Source organism: Cetorhinus maximus, chromosome 13, assembly GCF_964194155.1.
Source record: "Cetorhinus maximus chromosome 13, sCetMax3.hap1.1, whole genome shotgun sequence".
Taxonomy (NCBI): domain Eukaryota; kingdom Metazoa; phylum Chordata; class Chondrichthyes; order Lamniformes; family Cetorhinidae; genus Cetorhinus; species Cetorhinus maximus.
The window spans coordinates 94276129-94301254 of NC_135891.1; the positions used below are offsets into that span (position 1 = coordinate 94276129).

Here is a 25126-nt window from a genome sequence, read left to right on the forward strand (position 1 = left end):
GCAGCACACCTCTTGTGATGCAATGTAAGTAAACTGGTGACGACATATAAACCACATCTGAACTGATTTTTAAATCATGAATTTGTTGGTTTATTTTGCATATTCAGCACATGACACATTAATAATCCACAATGGATTATTGTAAGTGCTTTTATCAGAAATTCTTATACATTTGCACAAACTTGGTGGATGATATTACATATGGAGTTGTACAAGTTATGTAATACTGCAGCTTTAGGCTTCATGTGTAAGCATCATATATCAGACTAATTGAACCTTTTTAAAATGTTTTTATTTTATTAATATGGTAATCTTAGTTAATGTTGTCCTATTGGTAAGCAGAAGATGCCAATTAGTGAGAAAAAATTGTAACCACACTCATGCACCCCACCCCTCTCCCAGTCCGAATCTATTGCTCAGAATGGGTTATTTTATACTGTTATGCTGAGAATGCACAAAATAACTGCAGAGAAACCGTGTCCCTGTGTAATATTGGATCAGTGAGCATCATTAGGCTCATACCTGACACTAGTCCAGGCTTCTGATTTCTATACAACTTTATAATCAGCAACATCGCAAATCTGTAAGGCTGCACACAAATTTTTATGTTCTGTAACGCATTACCCTCCTTGAAATCTACTCCACTCATGCTAGGTCTGCACTGTTCCTTGCATCAGAGTACTCTGAAAAAAACCATTGTGCCAGGAAGGAATATTTACAGCATGATGATGTTGGTAGGTGCACACAACATGTGACAAGAGTGAACTCTACCAGTAAAGAGCAGTCATCTTCTACAAGCTCATTAGTGAATCACAATCCAATAGTTATTTGATAGGAACTTGTGCCCCTCATGTCAGTGGCTGTTTACCTTGTACAATGCCAACACCATAATTCCTACATCATTATTCTTTGAAAACAAGGAAGACACTGAATAAGTAAATGGTGTTTTATTCATCTTATTAAGTTTAGAGGTGCTATTGTTTAATATAAAATACAAACAATTTTAACCTGTTAACAGAAAATTCATGCCATACACAAATCAGCCTCTGTTCAACCATTTTGTTATTTTTCTACCTTTGAGTTTTCTGTGTTTCACACCTTTCTTTTCCAAGTGCATGGTGTGGAGATCCATTTCCAGCTAATATTGTGAGGCTGTTCACTGGGAGATGCACATTAGGGAGTAACTAACTACTTTTGAATTTTCCTCTCTTCCTGTGGGGATACGTCTGGATTCCATTTGGTAGTCGAGACTTGCTGAAGACTGCAGGCATGAAGCCAAAAAGTGGCTCAACTCGCTAACCAGCCTGAACTAACTCCCAAGGTATGAGAAATGTTCAGCAGTTCAACTATGTCCTGTCATTTCTCTTTGAACAGACTACACTCATCACCAAATCACTGACATGATATGAATCTTGTAGTGGAGCGTTTCCTCATCTGATAGTGAGACCACTGCCAAGGAAAGAACTTCAATTTACACAGCACCTTATTGTCAGGACATCCCGAGGCACCTTACAAACAGTGAGTTACTTTTGATTGCTTTTTGGTGTCACTGTTTTTATGTAAGCTAACAAAGCAGCCAAATTGCATACAGCAATTCACAAACAGCAGATGAATTGCCTTTGATAGCCTTAGTCGAGGCAGGGATATAGGTCAAGATAGCAGCAAAACTACTTGCTTTTCCTCAACTGTGCCGTGAGACATTCTACATCCAACCAAGCAGACAGGTGAAACTTCAGTTCCCTTCCTCTAGTGTCTCCAACAATGCAACAGTCCCGCAGTACTGCATTAGTGCTGCCTAGATTATAGGGTGCTTGAACCCATAACTTTCTAACACGGAAGCTGAGGTGTTGAGCCAAATTCATTTCAACCCATGCCTAAAAGCATCAAGCAAATAATGGTGACAAGCCAAAGATGAACCCAACGTGGAGACACTAACATAGGACGAGGTCTCTAGGCAAATGGCTGAGCAGCCTAGAACTCACACCCTGCTTTGTTGTTTGCTGAAATATGGTTGTGCTGCATGAAGTAGCTACAAAAAGGTTGCCCGGGGTGCCATTTCATGACACCATCCACCGTCCAACCCCATCCAGTTCATCTCTGCAGCTTTTACTGAGAGGAGATGCAGTGAAGTTTCAGGTAACAGCTGATCATCAGAGTCACCAGATGTGCCAACCCTATGCTGCACAGTTGCTGCAGTTTGGCTTGCAGAAGATAACAGACCTGTCCATGGGGCACTCCAATGATCCAGACTGTCAGAACGCAACATTTCAAGGCGATTGCAATGTATGTCAGAGCTTGCAGATATGGATGGTAACATCTTGGCAGGGATGGTCAATCCTGGCACAATGGCTGTTGCTAGCCCCTGGCATACAGTGCCACCAAAATCATGATGTACAGTGACAGTGTGCTTCTGAAGAAATCGGTCAGACGTTGATGCCTTAGTGGTGTCACTTCCTTTGAGAATAGAAGCCTCTGAATGCACTAAATAACTGCCAAAGGGATGAATGTTCACCACTAGGTGGGCACAGTGTGACTGCCAGGGTAGCAGAAGATAAACTTTTATTTTTGTCCATCAATTGCTAAGTTTCCTGCATCCTGACTTGCCTGACATCTCTCTGTAGAAATCTTCTAAATATCTCGTGTAGGATTTCTATTGGGAACCTCTTTTGTGCCCGGAATGGTGTCGGTGCATTATATTAATGTAAATGATTTTCATTACTTTCTTATTAACTTTAAGGAAGGAATTTAACTGCTAGACTTTGTTTTATGCTCCTTGCAGCCTTGTACATGAAGAGCATCTGATAATTAATCTGATAATTGGATTAATAGTTAGACTATTAAAGAGCACTTCCCCAGTAAAGACTTGTGTCACAGAGAAATGCCACATATTGATCAATGGCTAGAATTTATCAGTAAATGTTGATTTTTTTTGGTGTCTCCCATCATGTTTCTCCAGAGTGAACAGCCCGTTTACAGTCTACAAAGATAAAAACATACATAAGCAGAAACTCAGCACAAAGGTCATACTGTGACTGAGCAAAGCTCAGTTAGCCATCACACATACAACTAGCAACCTAGCACAAGTCTTCTCTACAGCATGTTTATACCTTAAAAAAACATACGTGAAAATATTTTTAAATAGAAAACCTTCAAAAAACTGCACAGGAATGAAGTCGCTGAGTAACCCAGGCTGAGGGCTCTGATGTCAGGCAACAACACTCTATGGAGTTTACAAATAACTGATGGCAATGTATAAAAATAGAACAAGCTGTAAATTGCATCTATGCAAAAATTATTAGAAAATATATTGTTTAAAAAATCTTGGAGAACTGCTGTGATTGCTAGATGTAGCAACATCATAAATACATTCAAAAAGAACTTGTTCACAATCTTGCTACGTGTATAGTCTTTTGGTAGTACAGAACTTTGAGTATTGCTGAAAAAAAGACAAGTTGAAGCTTTTCGTCTTGCACTCATCAGAACACTTTGCAAGGATACCAATACAAGGGGAAAACAACAATTTATACTGTATTTGAAGAGAGTGCTGACTGGTTGGCAAGTGGACTCTGATTGTTAGAGGCGTTGCCCTGGGGAATTCACCAGTGATGGTGTCTGACAATTAACTGCCAAACATTGTTTGAAATTTAAATCAGACAGTTTGACTCTGATTGGTCAAGGCATTGCCCTGGGGAATAAGTCAGCGAATGGCTGTCACTTACTTTGTTTAGCTGAAACAGTTGCAATGTGTGTACATGTTCTTTATGTCTGCAAAGAATAGGGCCCTGTGTATTAGTATATGTAGCTTCCAGTACATGCAGATGTGCCACACTGCGAGCCGACTGACAATCTTAAACTGGTTGTCAGCATAATTCTCAGCACACTGTTGATTATTTAGCAAATGTTGTCTAATCGCGGAATCACATCTAACATTGGACACTATGTTTTAAGTTTTGCTGGTTGGGGATGGTCTGTACCCTGCCCGATATGAACAGCGGCTGGGACATGCTGTTTGATAGGATACACCAGTCTTTGGGACGTACAGCCCACATACCTACCATCACACTGGTACTGAAATTCATACACCACATTACTCAATGTCAAACAATGCTTGGTAATTAACTGGCAGTCACCATCACTGGTGCATTCGCCATGGCAACACCTATAACAATCAGCGTCCACTTGCCAACCAATCAGCACTCTCTTCACATACTGTATAAATTGTTGTTTTCCCCTTGTATTGGTATTCTTGCGAAGTGTCCTGATGAGTGCAAGACGAAAAGCTTCAACTTGTCTTTTTTTTTCAACAATTGCTACACGCAGTGAGAGCAGTTCATTCTCCAATTGTTTGAGGTCTGATCAGTTTGTTATCCCAAACATTATACCGTCTACAGGGCAGTCCACACGGAATGAACAACAGAGCACAGGTTAATTCCTAAGTGAGGAAGATATGGGTGATTTACAACTGGTCCCCACACAAGCAGAATATTGGAGGCATTCTGCTATTAATTACTGTGTTTTAACCTGACAAAAAAGCAAACAAGTTTTGTTGTCCCTTTTTCCTCAAATTATTTGTTCCAAAGGCCCCGGGTTTTATAATTGAGATTGTATGGGATTAGGTGCAGGCTTTAATTTCAGTTGATTGAGTTATATTAGCGGAAAGCTGGTTATATTATTTGTTTGATTTATAATGCGTTAGGAGTCAGAGAGGATGTAGACCTGGAGACAAGAGACATCACGGATCAACATTGATCATAGTGAATTCCTGGAGAAGGAATATCTTACAGGCCCAATTCATTTCTGATCCTACAATATACATGGAACAATAAAATACTCAATCTTCAGCTCCATTTAGGTTGTTCAGATGAAATTACAGCATCGGTAAGTATTTTGGGACAAATCTTTGGTGCAGTGGGTTAACAAATGGGTGTCTTGCTAGATTCTGGGTTTGAATCCAACCCAGAATGACAAGGTGAAAGCCTCGCCTTATAGGGATCTTCCAAAACATGAGATTAGACAGAAAAGATGTTCTAAAATTTAATGGGAACATTGAGAAATGCCCAAATGTTTGACACTAACTTAACAGTTTAAATTAGAAAGGTAAGGATAAAAATTTCAGGGTGGAACAACAGTGCACATCCTCCTGACTACAGGACTAAGGCCAGAGGAAACACTGAACAGATCATCAGGTTCAAATTTTCAGTTGTGAAACTTAAATCTGAGATGTCAACTCATGTCAGAAACATGGTAAAAGCAGCAAGCTACAACAGTCATTTGAACAGTATTTATGTACTGGAGTTAAATGACTTATATGGAATTGAAAGCAGCTGCTGTGGCCTATCACTGTGCTACCTTCACGTACACAATTGTTTCCCTTGAATAAATGGAAACATCATAATTCCAAACAAAATCACTTGAGCCTTAAATGCCAGATGCATGTGCTCACTTTTAGAATGCATTCTTGATTCTCTAACCTCCTGGAGATCATCATCTGAAATCTTTCTCAGGTATTCCATGTTAAATGCACGTTAATGACATTAAACGTCGGTAGCACTCGGCCCCTCTCTACCCAGAAAGGTTAATACTTCATTTAAAATGAGATTGCTGCTGGTGTTCAGAATCTCAGCATTTAGTTGGGACACAATTTATTACAAAGGATGAAGTAGAGGAGTTGAAGATCCCGCCTGCCATTCAGATTGGGAACAGTGGCTCTTCCCGGTTGCCTTTGTTGCCTCAGCTCTGTGTTATTTTTTGGGGCGGGGGGGGGTGGAGCCCAGTAATATTTGACATTACAAAATGTAAGAATCCTTTTACAAAGGCAACACCACCCCCTGCTGTTCAATTGACAGAATGCCAAACAAATTACTTTTTTTCAAAATCCAAGTGTCAAATGCCCAATGTTCCACAAAGCAGGTTAAAATAACACTGTTTTTGCTCCCCTTCACTTAGCAAATATAGCCAAATGGTTCCTATCAGCATATTTATGTTAACCCAATGTCCAATCATTGATTATGTTTAAGCATTTTATCTTTATCTCCACTGCCTGTCTCACCTGCTATTGGGGCTGGCCCCTTGACAGAGATTGTTTCTATAGGTTTCAGAACATGTCCTAGCACCTCTCTCAGGTGTCCAGATTAGTACCAGGAGTTTATTTACTATTTGAGATGGAACAACACAGACATGCTAATCCTGTTTAACACAATGCCCACATAACAGGGTCTCAGTCCTAGATGATCTTCCCTTCTCTAACCTGGGGTACCTGAGGCCAACTATAGCTTGGTATTACCTGCCACCCAGCAAAATCTACTAATTCAGTACATACAGCTGATCAAATTGGGATTTTCCTGTTGTGTCCTCTCCCACGGAGCAAAATCTGCCAGCTTGGGGAGCCAGCACTTCTTATAGGCACCTGAAATTCAGGCCTCCAGCAGTCTGCATCCAGCTTTCTTCCCACTAGCAACTACATGGCTAATTTTTATATCATCAGTAAACTTGTTAATCATTCCCCCTACATTTCTAAGTCTATGTCATTGATAAATACTACAAAAAGCAAGGCACCTAATACCGAGCTCTGCGGAATCCCACTGGAAACAGCCTTCCAGTCACAAAAACACCCTTCGATCATTACCCTTTGCTTTTGGCCACTGATTCAACTGACCACTTTCCCTTGGATCTCATGAGCTTTTCCTTTCCTGACTAGTTTGTATTATGGGATAGATGGTAGAATCACAGAATTATTACAGCACAGGAGGCTATTTGGCCTATTGTGCCTGCACCGGCTCTCCGATTGAACAATGCGCCTTGTGCCATTCCCCCGCCTTCTCCGCGTAACCCTGCACATTCTTCCTTTTCAATCCAATTCCCTCTTGGAACGCTTCGATTGAACCTGCCCCCATTACACCCTCAGGATCTGCATCCCAGATCATAAGCACTCACTGCATGAAAAAGCTTCCTTTCAAGTCTCCATTACTTCTTTTGCCAATTACCTTAAATCTGTGCCCTCTCTTCTCGAGCCTTCCGCAAGTGGGAACAGTTTTTCTCTATCTACTCTGTCCCGACCCCTCATGACTTTGAACACGTCTATCAAATTTCCTCTCAACCTTCTCCTCTCCAACTACTCTAATCTAACCATGTATCTGAGTTCTTGTGAATCTTTTCTGCATTCTCCCTCATACTAACCTCTATTTGACACGGACAATTCATTCATCTACAGGCATACATGGAGACCATATTATTGGTCCCACTGAGTAATTCCAAAAAACACCAGGGAAGTGACTGACACCTAGTAATATTTTAAAGAATTGAGTGCATATTGTTCACTGGAAAAATAATAGCACATAAAAACTCTCTTCACTTCCGTCAACATCAAAAAGAATCCACAGTCTAAGTGGAAACATTCCTTATGACATGTGATGACAAGTTTAAATTATCAAATGAAATTAATACTCAAACAAATTGATTGTACGCTGATATGCTGTTGAAACTAAGGAAGTTGGAAAGATAACAATATGGAAAAAGCCATCATTTGAAAAGTTTGGGAAAATTCTACAACCATTGTCTCAAATGACTGAGGTTGCATTTTACATACAGATGGGACAGAGGTTGATAAGTGTTTCATTTTTCTGAGTTAACGGCTGCTGGAAAGGCAGGAAGATGGACAGTAAAATGACAGGGGCTCCTCATCCATAAGATGAGAGGAAGTGTTGTGAAGTGAAGTGGCATTTTCATATCGCCAGCATGGATCAGAACCTCTAAATCTTCAATGGTTGTGGATTGGATGACACATCTGTTAGCACACTGATCCTTTATATCTAGGACTGGATGGTGCTTGCGTCAGCACAGACATTTCACCTCAAGAACTGCATGTTGCAGTGGATTAGAACATCACCCTTTTAAATCAAATAAAGGTTTTGGCGGGAGAGAGCCTGAGACAGGTGTCCCTGCAGAGATGGAAGCAAGCAGTCTGAGTGCTGAATAAAATGTGGGCCTTGAAGCTGAGTTCCAGATTGATCATGACACCGAGATTTCGCACAGTCGGATTCAGTCTGGGCCAGGTGAGCAGATAAAAGGGTCGCAGTCAGTGACTGTGAAAATTGAACGAGGAGATCAGTCAAGGAATGCTGTTTTGGCTGGAGAGCTGTGGAGAAGTAGGCTGAACCTTAGGCAACCACGTGTGAGTTTGGGGAAGAGGCTGCAAAGGAGAATGTAGCAACCAGGGGACCAACAAGGCAAAAGACATCAAAACAGTCTAAGGAAACCAGCAGAAGATGTCCTAGGAGTGGCAACTTCTGCTCTGTAGGTGTGACCAAGCAAAAAAAAATTGTCAATAAGTTTAGAGGACTTCAGTCCAATTTAAAAGTTCTGTGAGCAATGCTGGTACGGAAGTCCCCGAGGAGATTTAAGGATCTCAGCTGACTAGAAGCCCCAGTGATGATTCACCTGCGCTGTGACAAATAACGCTGCAGTTTGATGGTGAAGACGTTGACTTTCAAGATTTAAGACAGGGTCACAGCAGAAGAAACCGTGAGCCGGCCCAGTAACAAGTACCCTGGTGGTGGAGACAGTGAACTTGCAGGGAGAGCCAGGTCCAAAGATCCTTGGATGATTGGAAGACGCAATTCAGGAGGGAGGAAAAGCAATAACCCTGGACTTAACTTGGAAAGCCTGAAAAGTTACACCAGGATGTGATAGAACAAGAGAGATAATGACTCAGAAACTGAGACTGGGTGAGAAAAGACAGTGATGGATAAGGATGGCTAAGGAAAGAGGAATTCAACATGGAACTGCCATCACTGGTGATAGTCTGAACATGTCACCAAGCTATCATCCTACCACACAAAACTGTGCTTGCCTCTTAGAGTTATGGCAATGAAAAATTCAAACCAACACTCATATTGTTTGGGCAAACTCCACTTTACCTCTCCTGTATAAAATGGGGGAAGTCAATGAAATAGAAAAGTGGGGGTGTGGGCTATTTGTTCATTATTGCTTGTTCTGCACAACCACCCAAGAACAATTTCACCCCCATTGTGTGCCTTTTTGTAGAAGCAGGGATTTTTAACTTCCTGATTGAATTGATGGAGACTCCACCATTTTTTGCATATTTTCTTAATTTCTTTACTAACTTTTCCTAGAGTATTACTGATTGCCGGGCTAAGCCCCCAGCTCTCGTTTCCTAGGCAATGGGAGCCTATTTCAAGTGATTGGTTGACTAGTCCTGCAGGTTTCACCAAGGCCAGCCCATCATACTGTCGGCTAGCATAACTTCAAAACCTCAGGTGTTTTGGGGTTACAATGTCAAAGGGAACAATAACGTTTAACCATCCCAATTCATGTTCTTCCTATTTTTGAGGAAAGTATTCTGAGAATAAAATGCTAACAAAATATAAAAAAGAAATCAGTTGAGGGAACATAGGGACAGAGATGTGCTCCAATCACCAACTCTCAGTGCTAGGTAGAGAGTCTCAGAGAATGTTTGCTGCTGAAATGTGCATATCAAGTTTAGCTTGCTGCCTGATACATTGTAAAAGGAAATTATTCCAGCATCAAAATCCACAAACACTCCCACTCTGGAGGATAGTTGAACAGTTAGATCTGTGATATCACCACTGTGCTGAGCTAAAATGGAGCGTGACCCTGATAAGTAACTCCACAAATTATTGTTACTCCCTGAGCACACAATCCATGACTTACTGCTCTCCCCCAGCAAACACTCTTTATCCCGGCCCTTTCGCTTTATGCTGCCATAACAGACCCCAATTGCCCATTTGCCACGAGCCCCTGCAATCTCCACCTCCCAATAAGAGCGACCGCTGTTGACTCCCTCAGAGCAGAGCACCTGCCCCCAGGCGTCAAATCTCTTCCGATGGGCGAGATAGGGCTGTCTGTACTGGGATCCAGACGCTACCCTCTTATCGTCTGACAGAATGACACTACGATGTGCCGTTTCCACGTCTAGAGTCGGTGTCTGTCCATCTGTGAATAAAAATAAAGCAATATCTGAGTGAAAAACAGTTCTCAGCTGTGAAGTTCGTTTCTTATCAATGCTACTTAGCTTGCTTTTAACAGCTGTCCCAAGTGCGCTTACAGTAGCTTCAGCTTTTGTGTCACCTGTGCTAAATCTTTGGTTTATAAAATCCTCATATCAACACTGATGCATAACTTACAGGAAGCAAGATATGGCTATGCTTGTGGATATAGTGTGGTTTACACCAGATATAACTGATGGAGTGGATACACTTCTAAGTAAAGGATGAAAACCCATGGAGCTGGTATGCTGGGCACAAGTGCTGGGATGCAGCAAAGTAGGCAGGGTCAGAGGTAGGTCATTTAATTTAAATACTGTCCACACCACGTCTCAGGCAATCTCCTGCAGCGAAAGGCCGCAAACTATGGCAAAACGTGCCAGCTCTGGGGGAAGGCAACATATAGGAGCTACTGAGCTCCTTCTCCAGAAAGAGGATAAGATCGTCCTCATCAGCTCTTTTAGCAAGTGAATGAAAAATAACTTTCCAACTTTTGCATTTTCGGATCCAAGCTAAATCGCAAGGGTGCGCCCCCACCCCGTGCCCCACATTTCTCATCACCGTGGCCCAAAGTATTCCAGGCCAAGCCACGGAAACTTCCAGCCTGGCAGTCCCTGCTTTGGCAATGCCATCTCCTACCCCACAAACCTCCATCGCAACAAGGTTAAGTGGGAACTCCTGTGAAAGGCTTAAATCCAGTGCATTCAGGCCCTAGCTTAATTTGCACCCCCTCTGCTACAGTTCTGTCAGTGTTAACGGCAAGGTGGAATGGCAGTGCCACAGATTTACGACCCTAATGTTTTCGGCGCAGTGAACTATTTAAGGTGGATGCACGAGCTCCCCTGAGTTACAGTGTTAATTAGATACGCACTTCTATTGGAAAGCCTCGCTGCAGTTTAGTAAATAACACAGTGAAGTAAAACTGTATGAACAGTGTTGTACTTACACACAGATACCATTATGTCTCGATCCCTCTCGAGCCGGGAAACCATTTCATACTGTTTCTGTACCCAGTTTATCTTATCTGCTGTTATTTTATTGACATCGGGAGGAGGTGGCTGCGGTGCTAGTGGTTCAGATGCTTCTTTTATTCTGAAGAACATGTGTAGGCCACGTTAAAATGCATACAGTGTGCTGTATAAATAAATGAAACAAATCTATTGCAGAGTAAATGATAAAGGTAACTTCTGTAAAGTGAGCCTAGTACAATAATTGGTAGACTGGCAGGTGTAATGAACTGTTACATTGGAAGTGAAAAGGTCTGCAATGAATTAAAGGCCAAACTACAGCTAAGACCAAAATAAAGAAGCGAGGTGGACCAGTCTCTGGAATGTTGCCACTCAAATATTACTTTGAACTGAGACAGTAAAAGTCAACTGTTTTATTAGAGGAATTTTCCTCTACTATCCTGTCCAAATTTGGGGGGATTAGCAGTGGAAAAGAAAGCAAAATTGGGTGATGAGATCAACCATCTCACTGCCCCAATCTTGACTTCCCCCCGCCCCGCTTCTGTTAGGACTACTATTGCTGCCCCTTCCACGTTTGCCATTCGTTGGCTCAGACAAGGGCTTCAGTGGATGACCATGTCCGATGACCCTTTGAAATTATTTTCAGCAAAGCCCTTAGTGAAAGAACAACTGGAGAATTCTTCTGATGTCCTGGCTAATACTCTCCTCCCCAACCAACCACCAGAAAACACATTATCTGTTCATTTATTTTACTGCTTTTTATAGACCCTTGCTGTGCACACACTAGCTGCTGTGTTTGCCTATGTGATGACTTCTGGGGATCTGCAATCCGGGGTATGGTCACAAACTTGACTAACGGCTCTGTTATCCAACCCTCGGCAAGGGAGCAGGAATCAAGCTCCAGTTGGACAGGAAATTGCATGACTGGAGAAGCACTTGGGAGGACATGTGCAAATATACAATATCCAGTCCAAATCGCAAGGAGATATTATTATTACACCCTCAGGTTATGTGAATGTATGATTAGATATTGGGCAGTGTGTGTGCACTCCTGGACATAAGACGCAGGGACCACTCGCAAGAGTGACAAGTAATGCTGAAACAAAGAGAATATTTAAAGTAGGCCTGAAATTTGTAAAGGGCTGATCAAACTTGATTAATGAAGTGACTGTGCACACACTCTGGTATATTTAATCAGATGATTATACACACATTCATTTCTTGATTAATGACGTGATCTTGAACACTCAGGGGTCAATTTTAACTGTTCTCAGCAGGCAGAAAATGTGCAGATCAACCATCCATTTCCTGTTTGGTGGTACTGTTTAATGGGGTGAATTTAAATTTACTCAGGTACTTAGTTAATGGGGTGATTATACATACACTCAGATCCTCGGATAATATATTGAATATAAATCCAGATACTCCATTTATGGATTATGCGCTCAGTTTCTTGTTTAATGGATCATTTATGCACACCCAGTTTCTCATTTAATGGACTATTTACACATAGCCACAAGCATTTATTGGCGTAGCAGAGAAAGAGAAGCCACGAAGCCAAAATCTGACAGTGTGACTGCTTCACCAGTTATAGATATTTTCCAGATGCTGAACAGTTACAGATCACTGCCAGGATTTTCTGTTCTACATTCTCTATGCCATGATTATCATCTTTTCCACTAACATGAATGCTTGTAAATTTGCAGGTTAGCTAGTGCACAAGTGAAGAATCCTTTGCCATTCAGAAGCTTTAAATATTTCACCAGTTTAAAGGGCAGAATCTTCCGGTCAGCATGTGGGGGCGGGCCCGACATACCGACGCATAAAATGACGCCCGACGTTCGTCCTGACGCCATCGCGATATTTCGTTCAGCCAGCGACAACCGGAATCGACTGTGCGCTTGCTGAAATGTCAACGGCCTATTAGGCCATTAAGAAAGTAACTAAAGTTGTTAAGAATGCTCCCCGTCCAACCTTAAGGCGAAAAGCCAAGCGGCCTTCGTGTTTTTCAGGAAACCTCATCCACGGGCAGGGTGAGGTTTCCTGAAGCTTTTATAAAATCAATAAATTAATCTTCCCACCTTTACAAACATGTAAGTTTGTCACATGAGGGGACATGTTTGAATAAATTTTAAAATCCATTCTTTATTAATTTTCATAACCATTCAATCTCCCTGAGGCAGCTCCATGCCTCAGGGAGATTGCTGCGCTCTTTCACATGCATGTGCGAAAGAGTGCAGGGCCTGACTCTCCCTCTACCCCCCCTGCCCGCACAGGTAGCAATGAACGCTACCGGCCGCGCATTATGCTGGGCGGGCCTTAATTGGCTCGCCCATGTAAAATGGCGGCGATCGGCTGCGCGCCCGCCACAGGAAAAATCCAGGCCAAAGTCTGTTCAAAATAACCTCAGGAAGAATCTATTTGATAAACAGAGAATGTAATGAATGCTTTATATAATTGGAGAAGATTTCTCTTCCTTTATTTATTAAATAAATGAAGAATTTACATTAATGTAGGAACTTTTGTACTCTCATGATGTTCCATGGCATCTTGCAGCCAATAAATTACTTTGAAATGCAGTCCCTCTTAAAACTAGTACCAGGTCTCAGCTCCCCCAGCACTACCACATCTCAGGGCGCATCCCACAATAGTTCTACACCCCCCCTCTCCCCAGTCATTCCTGACTCTCATTGCAACCACCTCCATAGGTCTGCATTGTGATGTGGGAAATGTAGCAGCCTAATCGTGCACAGCAAAGTCATAGCAATCAGATAAAGGACAACTTAATCAACCTTGATGGGATTGGTTCAGGGATAAATGTTGGTCAGGATATGTTATGAACTCCCCGCTCCTCTTTATATCATGCTATGGCATTTTTGTATCCACCTAATAGGCAGCTTGGTTTAAGATCTCATCTGAAAGATAGCTCCTTCCACAATGCAGCACTCCCTCAGTATTGCACTGAAGTCCCAACCAAGATACCTGAAGCAGGCCTTAAACTCATGACACTCTTGAGCACTGCTGAAAAATGGGACATGCTGTCGAAGCTTTTCATCTTGCATTCATCAGGCCAAAATTCGTAAGAATGCCCATTATAAAGCGAACAACAATTTATATTGTATGAGAAGAGAGTGCTGATTGGTTGGCAAGTGGATACTCTGCTTCAACAACAATTTACATGTATTTAGCATTTTTCCGTATAGAATAAAGGTCTTAAGTCAGATTCAGTAATCAGAGTATGGCCATTAAGCCAAGCTGACACTTACTTAAAAAAAACTAACATGTAATGTAGCACATATTGCAGCAGCAGAAATACACTTAAAAATTACACTTAAATGAAGGGCCCATATTGTTGTCTACACAATACCTGCTATAGATTTAATCAGCTTCAGCGAATTATATCAAAGTTAATTTCACTTACCTCAGTCCCATTGAATTAAACCCCTGAAATAATGAGATAAAATTATTAATATGAATATTGTATAAGATATAAGAAGTGCATTAAATATCATGAATACTGTTGGAGAATATATGCTGAGATTCATTGATATTCCATGAAAAAAATAATCAGGGGTTCTATTTATCTATTGGATCTATTTATCACAAAGCAAACAAACCATATCCTTCTGCAGCCTGCTGTTTATGAAATGTAGCTAACTATATGAACCAAATATACTAGAACCCTATTAACAAGCAGGAAACAAGCTCCTGATGCCTAAATTAGCAAACTCACCGTTAGTGTGATATGTAATGATTGGAAACCCAAGGAGTTTGCCATGCCTGAAAAAATTGGCAAGGATGTATTCCCTGAGATAGGATTCCATTTAGGAATATACCAACTTCAGCAGGCCATTCAGCTATTTGAGACACATTGCCATTTTATTAGCTATAGGAGCGGTTTGTCTTCCACATCCAAATTCCCATAACCTCCAGTGTCAGCCATGTCTCAATTGGGAGCAGTCTTGTCTCTGAGTGAGAAGGCTGTGGATTCAAAGAGACTTGAGAACAAAAATCTAGCTTGACACTCCAGTGCAGTACTGAAGGAGTGCTGCACTGTCAGAAGTGCTACCTTTTGGATGAGACGTTAAACTAAGGCTCCATCTGCTCTCTCGGGTGCACAAAAGATCTCATGGCACTATTTCAAACAGCAGGCAAGTTATCCCTGGTGTCTTAGCTATTATTTATTCCTCTGTCAGCATCACAAAAATAGACTATCTGGTCATTGTCACATTGCTGTTTGTGGGAGCTTGCTGTGCACAAATTGGCCACGATGTTCCCTACAACAATGAATATACTTCAAAAGTGCTTAATTGGCTGAAAGCGATCTGAGGCATCCTAATGAAGAGAAAGGCACTATAAAAATGCAAGTTCTTTCTTTCTTCTATCCCTTATCATTCTTATCCACAACTGAACATCTTTTTCCATTTTCACAGAATCACAGAGTGCAGAAGAGGCCCTTCGGCCCATCGAGTCTGCACTGACACATGAGAAACACCTGACCTACCTACCTAATCCCATTTACCAGCACTTGGCCCATAGCCTTGAATGTTATGACGTGCCAAGTGCTCATCCGGGTACTTTTTAAAGGATGTGAGGCAACCCGCCTCCACCAGCCTCCCAGGCAGTGCATTCCAGACCGTCACCACCCTCTGGGTAAAAAGGTTTCTCCTCACATCCCCCCTAAACCTCCTGCCCCACACCTTGAACTTGTGTCCTCTTGTGACTGACCCTTCAACTAAGGGGAACAGCTGCTCCCTATCCACCCTGTCCATGCCCCTCATAATCTTGTAAACCTTGATCAGGTCGCTCCTCAGTCTTCTCTGCTCCAACGAAAACAACCCAAGTCTATCCAACCTCTCTTCATAACTTAAATGTTTCACCCCAGGCAACACCCTGGTGGATCTCCTCTGCACCCCCTCCAGTGCAATCACATCCTTCCTATAATGTGGCGACCAGGACTGCACAAAGTACGCCAGCTGTGATCACCAAGGTTCTATACAACTCCAACATGACCTCCCTACTTTTGTAACCTATGCCTCGATTGATGAAGGCAAGTGTCCCATATGCCTTTTTCACCACCCCACTAACATGCCCCTCCGCCTTCAGAGATCTATGGACACACACGCCAAGGTCCCTTTGTTCCTCAGAACTTCCTAGTGTCATGCCGTTCACTGAATACTTCCTTGTCAAAATACACCTTCCAAAGTGTATCACCTCACACTTTTCAGGGTTAAATTCCATCTGCCACTTATCTGCCCATTTGACCATCCTGTCTATAACTTCCTGTAGTCCAAGACACTCAACCTCACTGTTAATCACCTGGCCAATCTTTTAAAATACCGCAGCTTATTTTGTATCTGTGACCTTTTGGAGTTGTGCACTCAATTGTTTTCACAATACTTTGCCTTAAGAATTGTTTTTTGGAATAATTTTTAATTGACATTTTAATTTGTAAAATCATATTTAAGTACCCTTGATTTGGATTCTGCTTCCAGAGGAAATAATGATTTTCTAACTGCTCTGTCATTTCCTTTCAGTATTTTAAACAACTCAATCAAATTACTGCTTTATTTTTCCATCTCTATTAAATAAGTTAAATCAAGTTTTGAAGGTCCTATGAGCTTCTTCATACCAGCTAAAGGGAGATTAGATTTTAACTGACACATTGATTAAATAGTGAACAAACAAGTGACTAGAAACAGTCACACACCTATTTTTACAGCTATAGCTCCAACTGTAGTTGAAAATAGTTCACTACTGCTATGGTAAATTGTGTGATATATTAACAAAGCAGTTCTGCTTCTCTCAGCATCCACAGGAGCTGCCTATCCTGGCTATCTTTCTTCATGGACTACAGACTCCCAGCTTTGAACAGGAGTGACTGGTAAATACCCACAGATCGGGGTTGAAACTCAGAAAATCCGATTGAGTGACTCATTTATTTAAACAACAAATCTTAATGATGCTTCTACTTCAAGTGAAATGTATAACACCTCCATCAGACACCCGTCTTCAGACAAGCCAATTAATTGTTACAAAAAGGGAATTGAGTTAAGCTGGAATGAGGAACCTTGCTTTCTGTCAACACATGATCAATGAAAAACATGCCAGCACACCCGTGCTATTCTAATAATTGCTGGCAATAAATGATGTTCCTCATCACCAGTAAGTAGCTGGAAAATTGAGGCGTTGCTTGATTTTGTTTTGGGTCCTTTAGGTACCATGGCAACTTTTTAAAAAGTCATAACTTGTTAAATATTATACAAAAGTGCACTCACTTATAAAACCTCTGGGAAGGGGAAATTTATAACAGTATACAGAATTCATTTTCCTTTAACTGTCCCTCTTAAAACTAGTACCAGGTCTCAGCTCCCCCAGCACTACCACATCTCAGGGCACATCCCACAATAGTTCTACACCCTCCCTCTTCCTGGACTCCAAACTCCCTCTCCCCAGTCATTCCTCACTCTCACTGCAACCTCTTCCATAGGTATGCATTGCATGACACATCCACCTCTCCCAGTGGTCCAAAACCACACAGCCCTTTGCAGTAGTCTAGACTCAACTATTCTAACGCATTCCTGACTCATCTCCCACATTCTCCTCACTGTAAACTTGAGGTCATCCAAAACTCTGCTGCCTGTGACTTAACTTGCAGTAAGTCTCATTCCCCTATAACCCTGTGCTCACTGAGCTACACTGGTTCCCAGTCAAGCAATGTCTTGATTTTTAAATTATCATCTTTGTTTTCAAATTCCTCCATGACCTTGAACCTCCCTATCAGTGTAATGTCCTCCAGCCCCACAACTCTTCACAATATCTGTGCTCCACCATTAGTGGCCATGGCTTCAGTTATCTCGGCCCCAAGCTCTGGCATACCTTCACTACACCTCTCTAACTTGCTGTCCTCCTTTAAGACGGCCCTTAAAACCTACCTCTTTGACCAACCTTTCAATCATCTGACCTAATATCTCCTTATGTGGCTCAGTGTCACACTTTGTTTTAAAATGCCCTTGAGAAGTGCCTTGGGACGTTTTATTACTTTAAAGATGTTATATAAAAAAAGCAGTTATTGTTGTTTTAGTCCTTATCCCAATGTTCCCAGAGACAGTCTTGTCTCCTGCCCCCCCACTCCCAACCATCCATGCTCGATTGCTTATACGTCCCCGAGACACAACTCCCAGAGCTAGGAAACCCTACAGCTCACTTCTCTGGAATTCTTAATATTCCCACACTCATTCTCCTACAAATTCTCCAACACGTTGCCAACACTCCCATCCCCCAAGACCAACCTTCCACTACCAAGGCCTGCAACTTCCCCTTTCCCAAATTCCAGAAGTTCCCACTAATGGCACCTCCTAACCCTTCTCCAATTTTCTAAAACCTCAACACCTCCTCTCACTGCTCCCATATTCATAGACCAGCCATCCCCCCCAACATCAAACCACATCACCCTTTCCTCCCCATACACTTCCTATCCACCTGCAACATGGTACATTTTCCTCTGGATTTTGGATTAAAAAGAGCTAAGACATAAAATTCCACAGTTTAATGTGGTTAAATAAAGCGTTCCACAGGAGAGGCTGCCGCATAAACCACATTACCTGGATGAAAATCAGCTTTTCATTCTTCATTAAGAGATCACTGAAATCAGACAGATTTTTCTCAAAGGCTTCCATTTTATTTTCCAGTTCGAGAATCTGAGCATCGATTTCTCCGGTCACACGCCTCTGCACTCTGTCGAGGTACTTAAATGCTTCTTTTTCTTCATTTTCAAAATACTTCCGTATTGCATTACACTTCTCCTGAACTTGAATTTTGGTTTCTCTGATCAGAGTCTGTTAAGTGGAAATGCTCTGGTTATTACACTACAGCTCACTCAACTGCACGTGGCTTTTCTGACTGAACCTGTACATAGGCATTATCTAGATTAGTGCTCTGGTGACCATGTTTCTCGCTCTTTTATTCTCACATGCATTTCAATCAGACAGACAATGAATCTGAAAGGAAATAGAATCAAGAATCTCAGTAAGTGTCTATTTGGGCTGAATTTAATAGAGCCCGTCAGAACGGGCATAATGGCGGGGGTGCTGGGAGCATGGGGCGTGGGGCAGGAGTACCCAGGTCCAATTCTCAGCATTGAGAAAACTATCCACAATTAAGTCCGGGGAGGGGGGGGGGGGGGGGGGGGGGGGGGTTGCGGAAAGGGCTTGACACAGGAATCCCACCTACTGGCCAGTTAAAGTCAATTATTCCTGAGCCCACCAGTATTTAGTGGTGGCTCAGGGATTTAACAGGACTTGCACGGGTCTCTTGTGGCTCCCAAAGACTGCCCAGCAAACCCAATAGAGCTTACCAGGGGGATCCCTCATTGACAAGCACTCGGTGCCTGATCAAGGAATCCGGCATCGGGAAGGGGGGGGGGGGGGCACTGAATGTCACCCTCCTGCCCTTGCCACTGACCCCCATGCCGCCCCCTCTCCGAGAATTCCATCCCACCCATTTACCTGATTACAGGGATCCAGTGTCGTCCTCTGGGTATGCCTTGAAGCATTACCAGCACCGGCCACCACTGCCAATGGCGCTGTGGGTAATGACCTCTAGTTAGCTGGAGGATCTCAGGGGTGAGATTTCTACCCTCCAGTGTCCTTGAATGCGTGGGAAGCCCAACGCTGGACAGTTAAGTGCCTGAGTGCACTTTAGTTGTGTCAGGACTCCCGGACAGAAGTGAAATGGGACTTCCACCAGTTCCCCAACTGGTTGGGGTTGGGGGGTCCATATCTGCATCACTGGAACTTAATTCTGCCCTTCATGTTGGACTTAACACCCACTGGGGTCAAATTTATTTTCCAAGGTTCAGCTAAAAAAAAGTGGAGGGTATAAAATGGGAGAACTTTTACAGAAAGTGCAAATGAACTATTCAACTGCATTTATATTTTCTCCGAAGGTATTAATCCCTCCAAAAATAGAGAAATAAATCTTTGCAAGCGTGGGTGGGGAAAATGTCATGTGTTTGTTACAATGTCGTGGAAAATGATGCCTCATTAAACTGCATTGTCAGCTCTTTGAAAAGTAAGTATTTGTCCTCAGAGGATTGAAAGTGTCGGCATGGTAATCACAGAAGTCTGCAGTAGAGACTATTTCTGCCAGAATTTAGCTTGGGACTGCAGCCATTGCCAGGTTTATCTTCCTGCAGGATGAAAAGAAGAAGGCAGTCTGGGAGCAGAGAGGATACAGAAGGTGTACAATTCACATCAGAAACTACTTCAGGGTTCTACTGCATCAACTACCTCGACATGATGGAGTGGCAGCGTCTGAGAAGGCTCAGCCTCTATTGTGCCATCTGACCCAAGAAGGCAACAGGGACAATCAATCATCAGCACTGCATCTCCAGGGGAAGTGAAGCTCACCTCTGCACTTAAGTGTCACAAGGGGCATCTGCAGAGGACATCTTAGGAGCCAGACAATTTGCAGTGTTTAATTCTATTAAAAAGACTACTGAAGCCTTGCTTTACCATGTACCTGCTGACATGCCCTCCAGAAGTGTATTTTTTTTTAACAACAACCACTTTCCATCACACAAACATGACTCCAATATCTATTTCACAGGAATATTCAGGTCTTGCTTTTGTGCTCTTCCTCAAGTTGTGCAATGTTTTTCCCCCTTCACTTTCTGCCCAGTCCATTTAGACCTACAGCGTTCACACTATCTGTGGGGTGGGGAGGGTTTGAGTTTCCTGCATATGCCTCTTTCTCATCCCCACAAAAGCGTTGTCATACATTCTATTGAAGTGTTTACAATCGCTTTCAATACAGCATCACTGAAATGGGATTCTCTTCAGTTTGAACCATTTCCCAATATAAGCATTCACTCCATAGCTGCTCTAATGACATGTGGCAGATTTCTAGCACATAAGTGACTCATTAACTGCTTTGAGAAGTGTCAAAGGATCATTATCAAGTACGCTGTGATTATCTGATTGTGTGCTTCTGCCAATTAATATTTTCTTTTCAGACTTTTCAATTTTGTGGCTTCCAGTGTTTTCACTTTCCAAAGCAGGCACCTTACATTTTTCATGAAAAGAATTTTGGTCCCACTGACAAGTTTAACTCTGTATATAACTTGTTCTATATTTGATTTGACAGTACTTGAGAATGGGGTGTAGGACGAATCCTACTCTGTGCCTAAGCAATGTTATATCCGACGCAAGAATATTTGGCAGGACTGTGCAGAAGGATTTAACTTTGCATTTGAACTGGATAGTACATTATTTACCTTGGAATTCAATCTGAGCTGCATCTGATATAGAAGTGCTTGACACTGACACTGGGCGTAAAGCCCTGGAACTGACAACCGTCATCTGATAAGACCAGGAGTCCTCACTAAACAGAAGTCAATGGAGAAGAAACATGCCTGGTCTGTTTTGGTAAAGAAAGCAGACTGTTAATAGTTACAGGGAAAGTAATTAAACAAACTAACCTGGGTGTTATCCTTCTGGGTCTGGAGATGGTCAAGTGCAACTTGGATGGAGGTTGTATTTGTCCTGACCTTCTCTATTTGCTGCTGCAAGTGGTCCTTAAAATAGATCAAAATAGTTCCTTAAATCTGGCAATTGAAACAGAGGGAGAGAATCTGAAGAGAAAAAGATATAGGTGCCACCGAATGGCAGAAATGGAGACAGCAAGGATAGTGAGATAGATGGAGTGAAAGAGAGAGAGAGAGATAGAACTGAAGAGAGACAAATTGAGGAGGCAGTGATAGAACCAAATATAGGTATAATTAAACCAATAGACAGAACAATAATGAGACGCATATTGAGCTATAGAGGGATGTATATTGAAGAGATAACATAATGAAGAAGCAGCAGTGTTAGCTAGAGTATCACAAAATGACAGCCCTCATCACTGTGAGCACTACATCGCTGGCCAAATTCACCATAGTCCAAAAAACTGTCACCCTTCCAGTAGGTGAACATCACCAGGGAATAACGCCCTGGAGGAATTTATATTTCACAGAACAGCTGATGCATGAAATCAGAGCCCAAGCAAAAGCAATTAGTGTCAGAGCTACCAACACCTTTAAAATGAATGCTGCCTCTACAGATGCTGCCTGACCTGCTGAGTACTTCCACCATTTTCTGTTTTTATTTCACATTCCCAGCATCTGCAGTATTTGGTTTTTGTGTTATTGTTTTTAAAAAACGACCTATTTAAATATTTGGTTCAGGAATGTGATTGCCGATTCATAAGAAACGTGAATGATGATCGAGTGCTGTGTGGAACGTGATGGCTCAGAAGCTGCTGGAATATTCGAAATGACATGTCAAAAATGAAAACCAATCATGGGTGTCTCCTGTAGGATGCACAGTTGAAGGTTCAGAAGTTTGCTTGAATTTACCTCTGGACAGCAAGAAACACTGCAGCGCCTTTGGCCAAGAGATTTAGGGTCCGTAATAAAACAAAATGTACCTGGTCAGCCGACGAAATCGGCTTGCTGGACCAAAGATTTTGAAAAATCTAATTTAAGACTTTAGGAAAACAGATTTGACAGGCTGTGGGGAAATTGGCTTTCTGGCACCTGAATTTACAGGAGTGCAGAATGTGAGGGTCAAGGGAGGCAGAACTGTTGGAAATTCCAGCAAATGAAGTAATTCCTCTTTTTGTAATGTCTGAATGAAAGGAAGGATGAGGTCTGGTGGCGCAGTGGGCAGCATCCCTACCTCTGGGCCAGCAGCTTCAGGTTCAAGTCCTACTTCAGGACTTGATGGCCATGGAAGGTGCATTGATAACATGGCCAAACAGGTTGATTATCAGCCTGTAAATGCTTTGAATGTGCCTGGTGTCAGTGTGGGAGAATTTCCTGGTCGGCCATACTGCAGAAGGCAACAGCAAACTGCTGCGGTACGTTTGGGGAGAAGGTGGGGGAATGGTTAGTTGTTTGTTCAAAGGGCTGGTGCAGACACAATAGCCTCCTTTTGCACCATTGTGACTCTGATATTTTGCCAAGAATAATCATGGACCAATCCAATGGAAGTCCATGGTCACCAACATTCTCTGAGGGCATGGTGCCTGAAGGATGAGGAGGGGGAATGAAATGAGGAGCAAGTAGCTTCTTCCCTCAAATCCGGCAAAAGAAAGGCAATCCACCCCAAATTCCTCCCCCACCTGCCATGATGGGGGTGTACACAAATGTACAGCCAACCCTGGAGTGCACAACAACTCCGACACAGGTTTCCTCCCTGACACAGGATCTAAGAAAGAGTCGTGGTTCGCTCATGGAGGCTGCAGCTCGTGCCACAGGTAAGGGCCACCTGGGTCTCTGAAGGGAAAGCACAAGCCAGCCACTTCTCTGAACCTCCTCCCACTCAGGCGTCCAACTGCATGCAGCAACGAGAGGCGTGATGCATAAAAGCAGTAGAAAGACACCGTTAATTTATTTCGCAATAAAAATGTTTAATCCCTGATGGGGATGCATGATCTAGTTTGGGACAAGGTGAGACACAGCTTGCAAAGGGATAAATGAAGGGATACAGCCCCAGGGATAATACCAACACTATTAGGTAGGTACAGGTGCAAAAAGCAACAACAACAAAAACAATGAGTAAGAAGGGTTTGAAGAGCCAAAGGAAATGCTCCAAGCAAAGTGGCTTTTCCCAGTCCTTTGTCCTGGATACCATGGACTAATAATTAGCAACTCCCCTCTGACACAGGATTTGTATTTTGGGGGCAGGTTACATATGGCGGAGGGAGGGAAATTCAACGCTGCATGTCAGGCTCTCGTTTAAATACAATTTCACTCGAAGTGTCTTGGCTCGTTTTACTACATTAAACGCAAATCGCTATTTTTACCACAGAGAAAGAGAAATGTCGGGAAGTAAAACGTCAATCCACCCCCCGCCTCCCCCAAAGTTAACTGTGAAAGTGTTAACATTGAGGCAGGATTTGGCTGGAGGTTTGAATTTCATGCATGGGATTCCTGCTGAACGCACTGGAGTCCGGGGGAGATGTGGACTTGCCTTCCACCGGCAATATTTGCTAAACTCTCACACGGGCTGGTTTGATTTGGCGACCGTGCAGCAACTCCAGCGCACAGCGGTGCACACAAGTCGGAGGCGGCGGCGCCCGATTGCAACGGGAGACAAAAACATACCCGCAGCTCCTGCTCCCCCTCGCTGATGCTGACACAGTTGTGGTTCTTGTGCTTCCCCACGACGGGGCAGAGGCAGCAGATGCACACTTTGTCGTCCTTGCAGTAAATCTCCAGCAGCTTCTTGTGCTCTACGCACTTCCAGGTCGACATGTCTGCGGTGGGGTCTATCAGCGGGTGATTTTTGAACACCGCATTCTCCCGGTGGTGTTTGAGGTGCTTAGCGCACATAGAGGCTTCGCATTTCAGGCAGGTTTTGACAGCTGTCAGCTTTTTCCTGGTGCAGTAGTTACAGGGCAGAGCCACCGGAGCTCCGTTCACTGCCTGATATTTCAGCGCTATGTTGGCTAGTTTGAAATTCCTTTTCAGAACAGGCCGCTCGCTGTAGTTCGCCCTGCATTCCGGGCAGGAGTAAGTGCCGGATTCCGGGTCCTTCCAGGACTCCTCGATACAAGCTCGGCAGAAGCTGTGCTTGCAGTTGAGTATCACCGGATCGGTGTAGATTTGGAGGCAGACGGGGCAGGTTAGCTCTTCTTCCAGCCACTCCGGAGGTAAAGCGACCGCCGCCGCCATCGCCAGGACTTGTGGGGGGGTGGGGGGGGGGGAATAGAAACCGAAACCGAAACCGTGACACCTTCGAGCCCCGGATTCGTCATGGCCGAGGAGAGACCATTTGCAAACCGGGGGGGGGGGGGGGGGGAGAAAACCGTTTCTTCCCCGGGCCTGCCTCTCCGTGGCCTGGCCGCCTGTTTCAAAGTGGAGCGCTTTATGGGAAAAGGGAAAAGGAGGCACCTTGTCCTGAAAAACAGCCAGGGTCCCCTGTGGTGAATGGAGGCTCTTAGACTGCCAGCCTCCCCCCCCCCCCCCGGTTTGGGTGAAGATTACCACCAGCGTGCGCGGCTCAGTCAGTCAGTGCCTGGCCATCTGTCTGTTTATTTTTGAAAAAGTTGAGCCTTGCCAACGTCCGTTTGTGCCGAGGTTTTTCATTT

At 43.2% G+C, this 25126-nt stretch overlaps 1 protein-coding gene across 1 annotated transcript; it reads right to left on the minus strand.

Moving 5' to 3' along the window:
• Positions 1–932: 932 nt before the first annotated feature.
• On the minus strand, positions 933–24776 carry LOC144688837 (E3 ubiquitin/ISG15 ligase TRIM25-like). Its single transcript, XM_078555820.1, has 6 exons — positions 24141–24776; positions 21471–21566; positions 18595–18828; positions 14412–14434; positions 10969–11114; positions 933–9972 (listed from the first exon to the last, which is right to left on the minus strand). The coding sequence occupies exons 1-6, from the start codon at positions 24708–24710 to the stop codon at positions 9395–9397; spliced, it is 1647 nt and encodes a 548-aa protein (XP_078411946.1). The 5' UTR covers positions 24711–24776; the 3' UTR covers positions 933–9394.
• Positions 24777–25126: the final 350 nt, after the last annotated feature.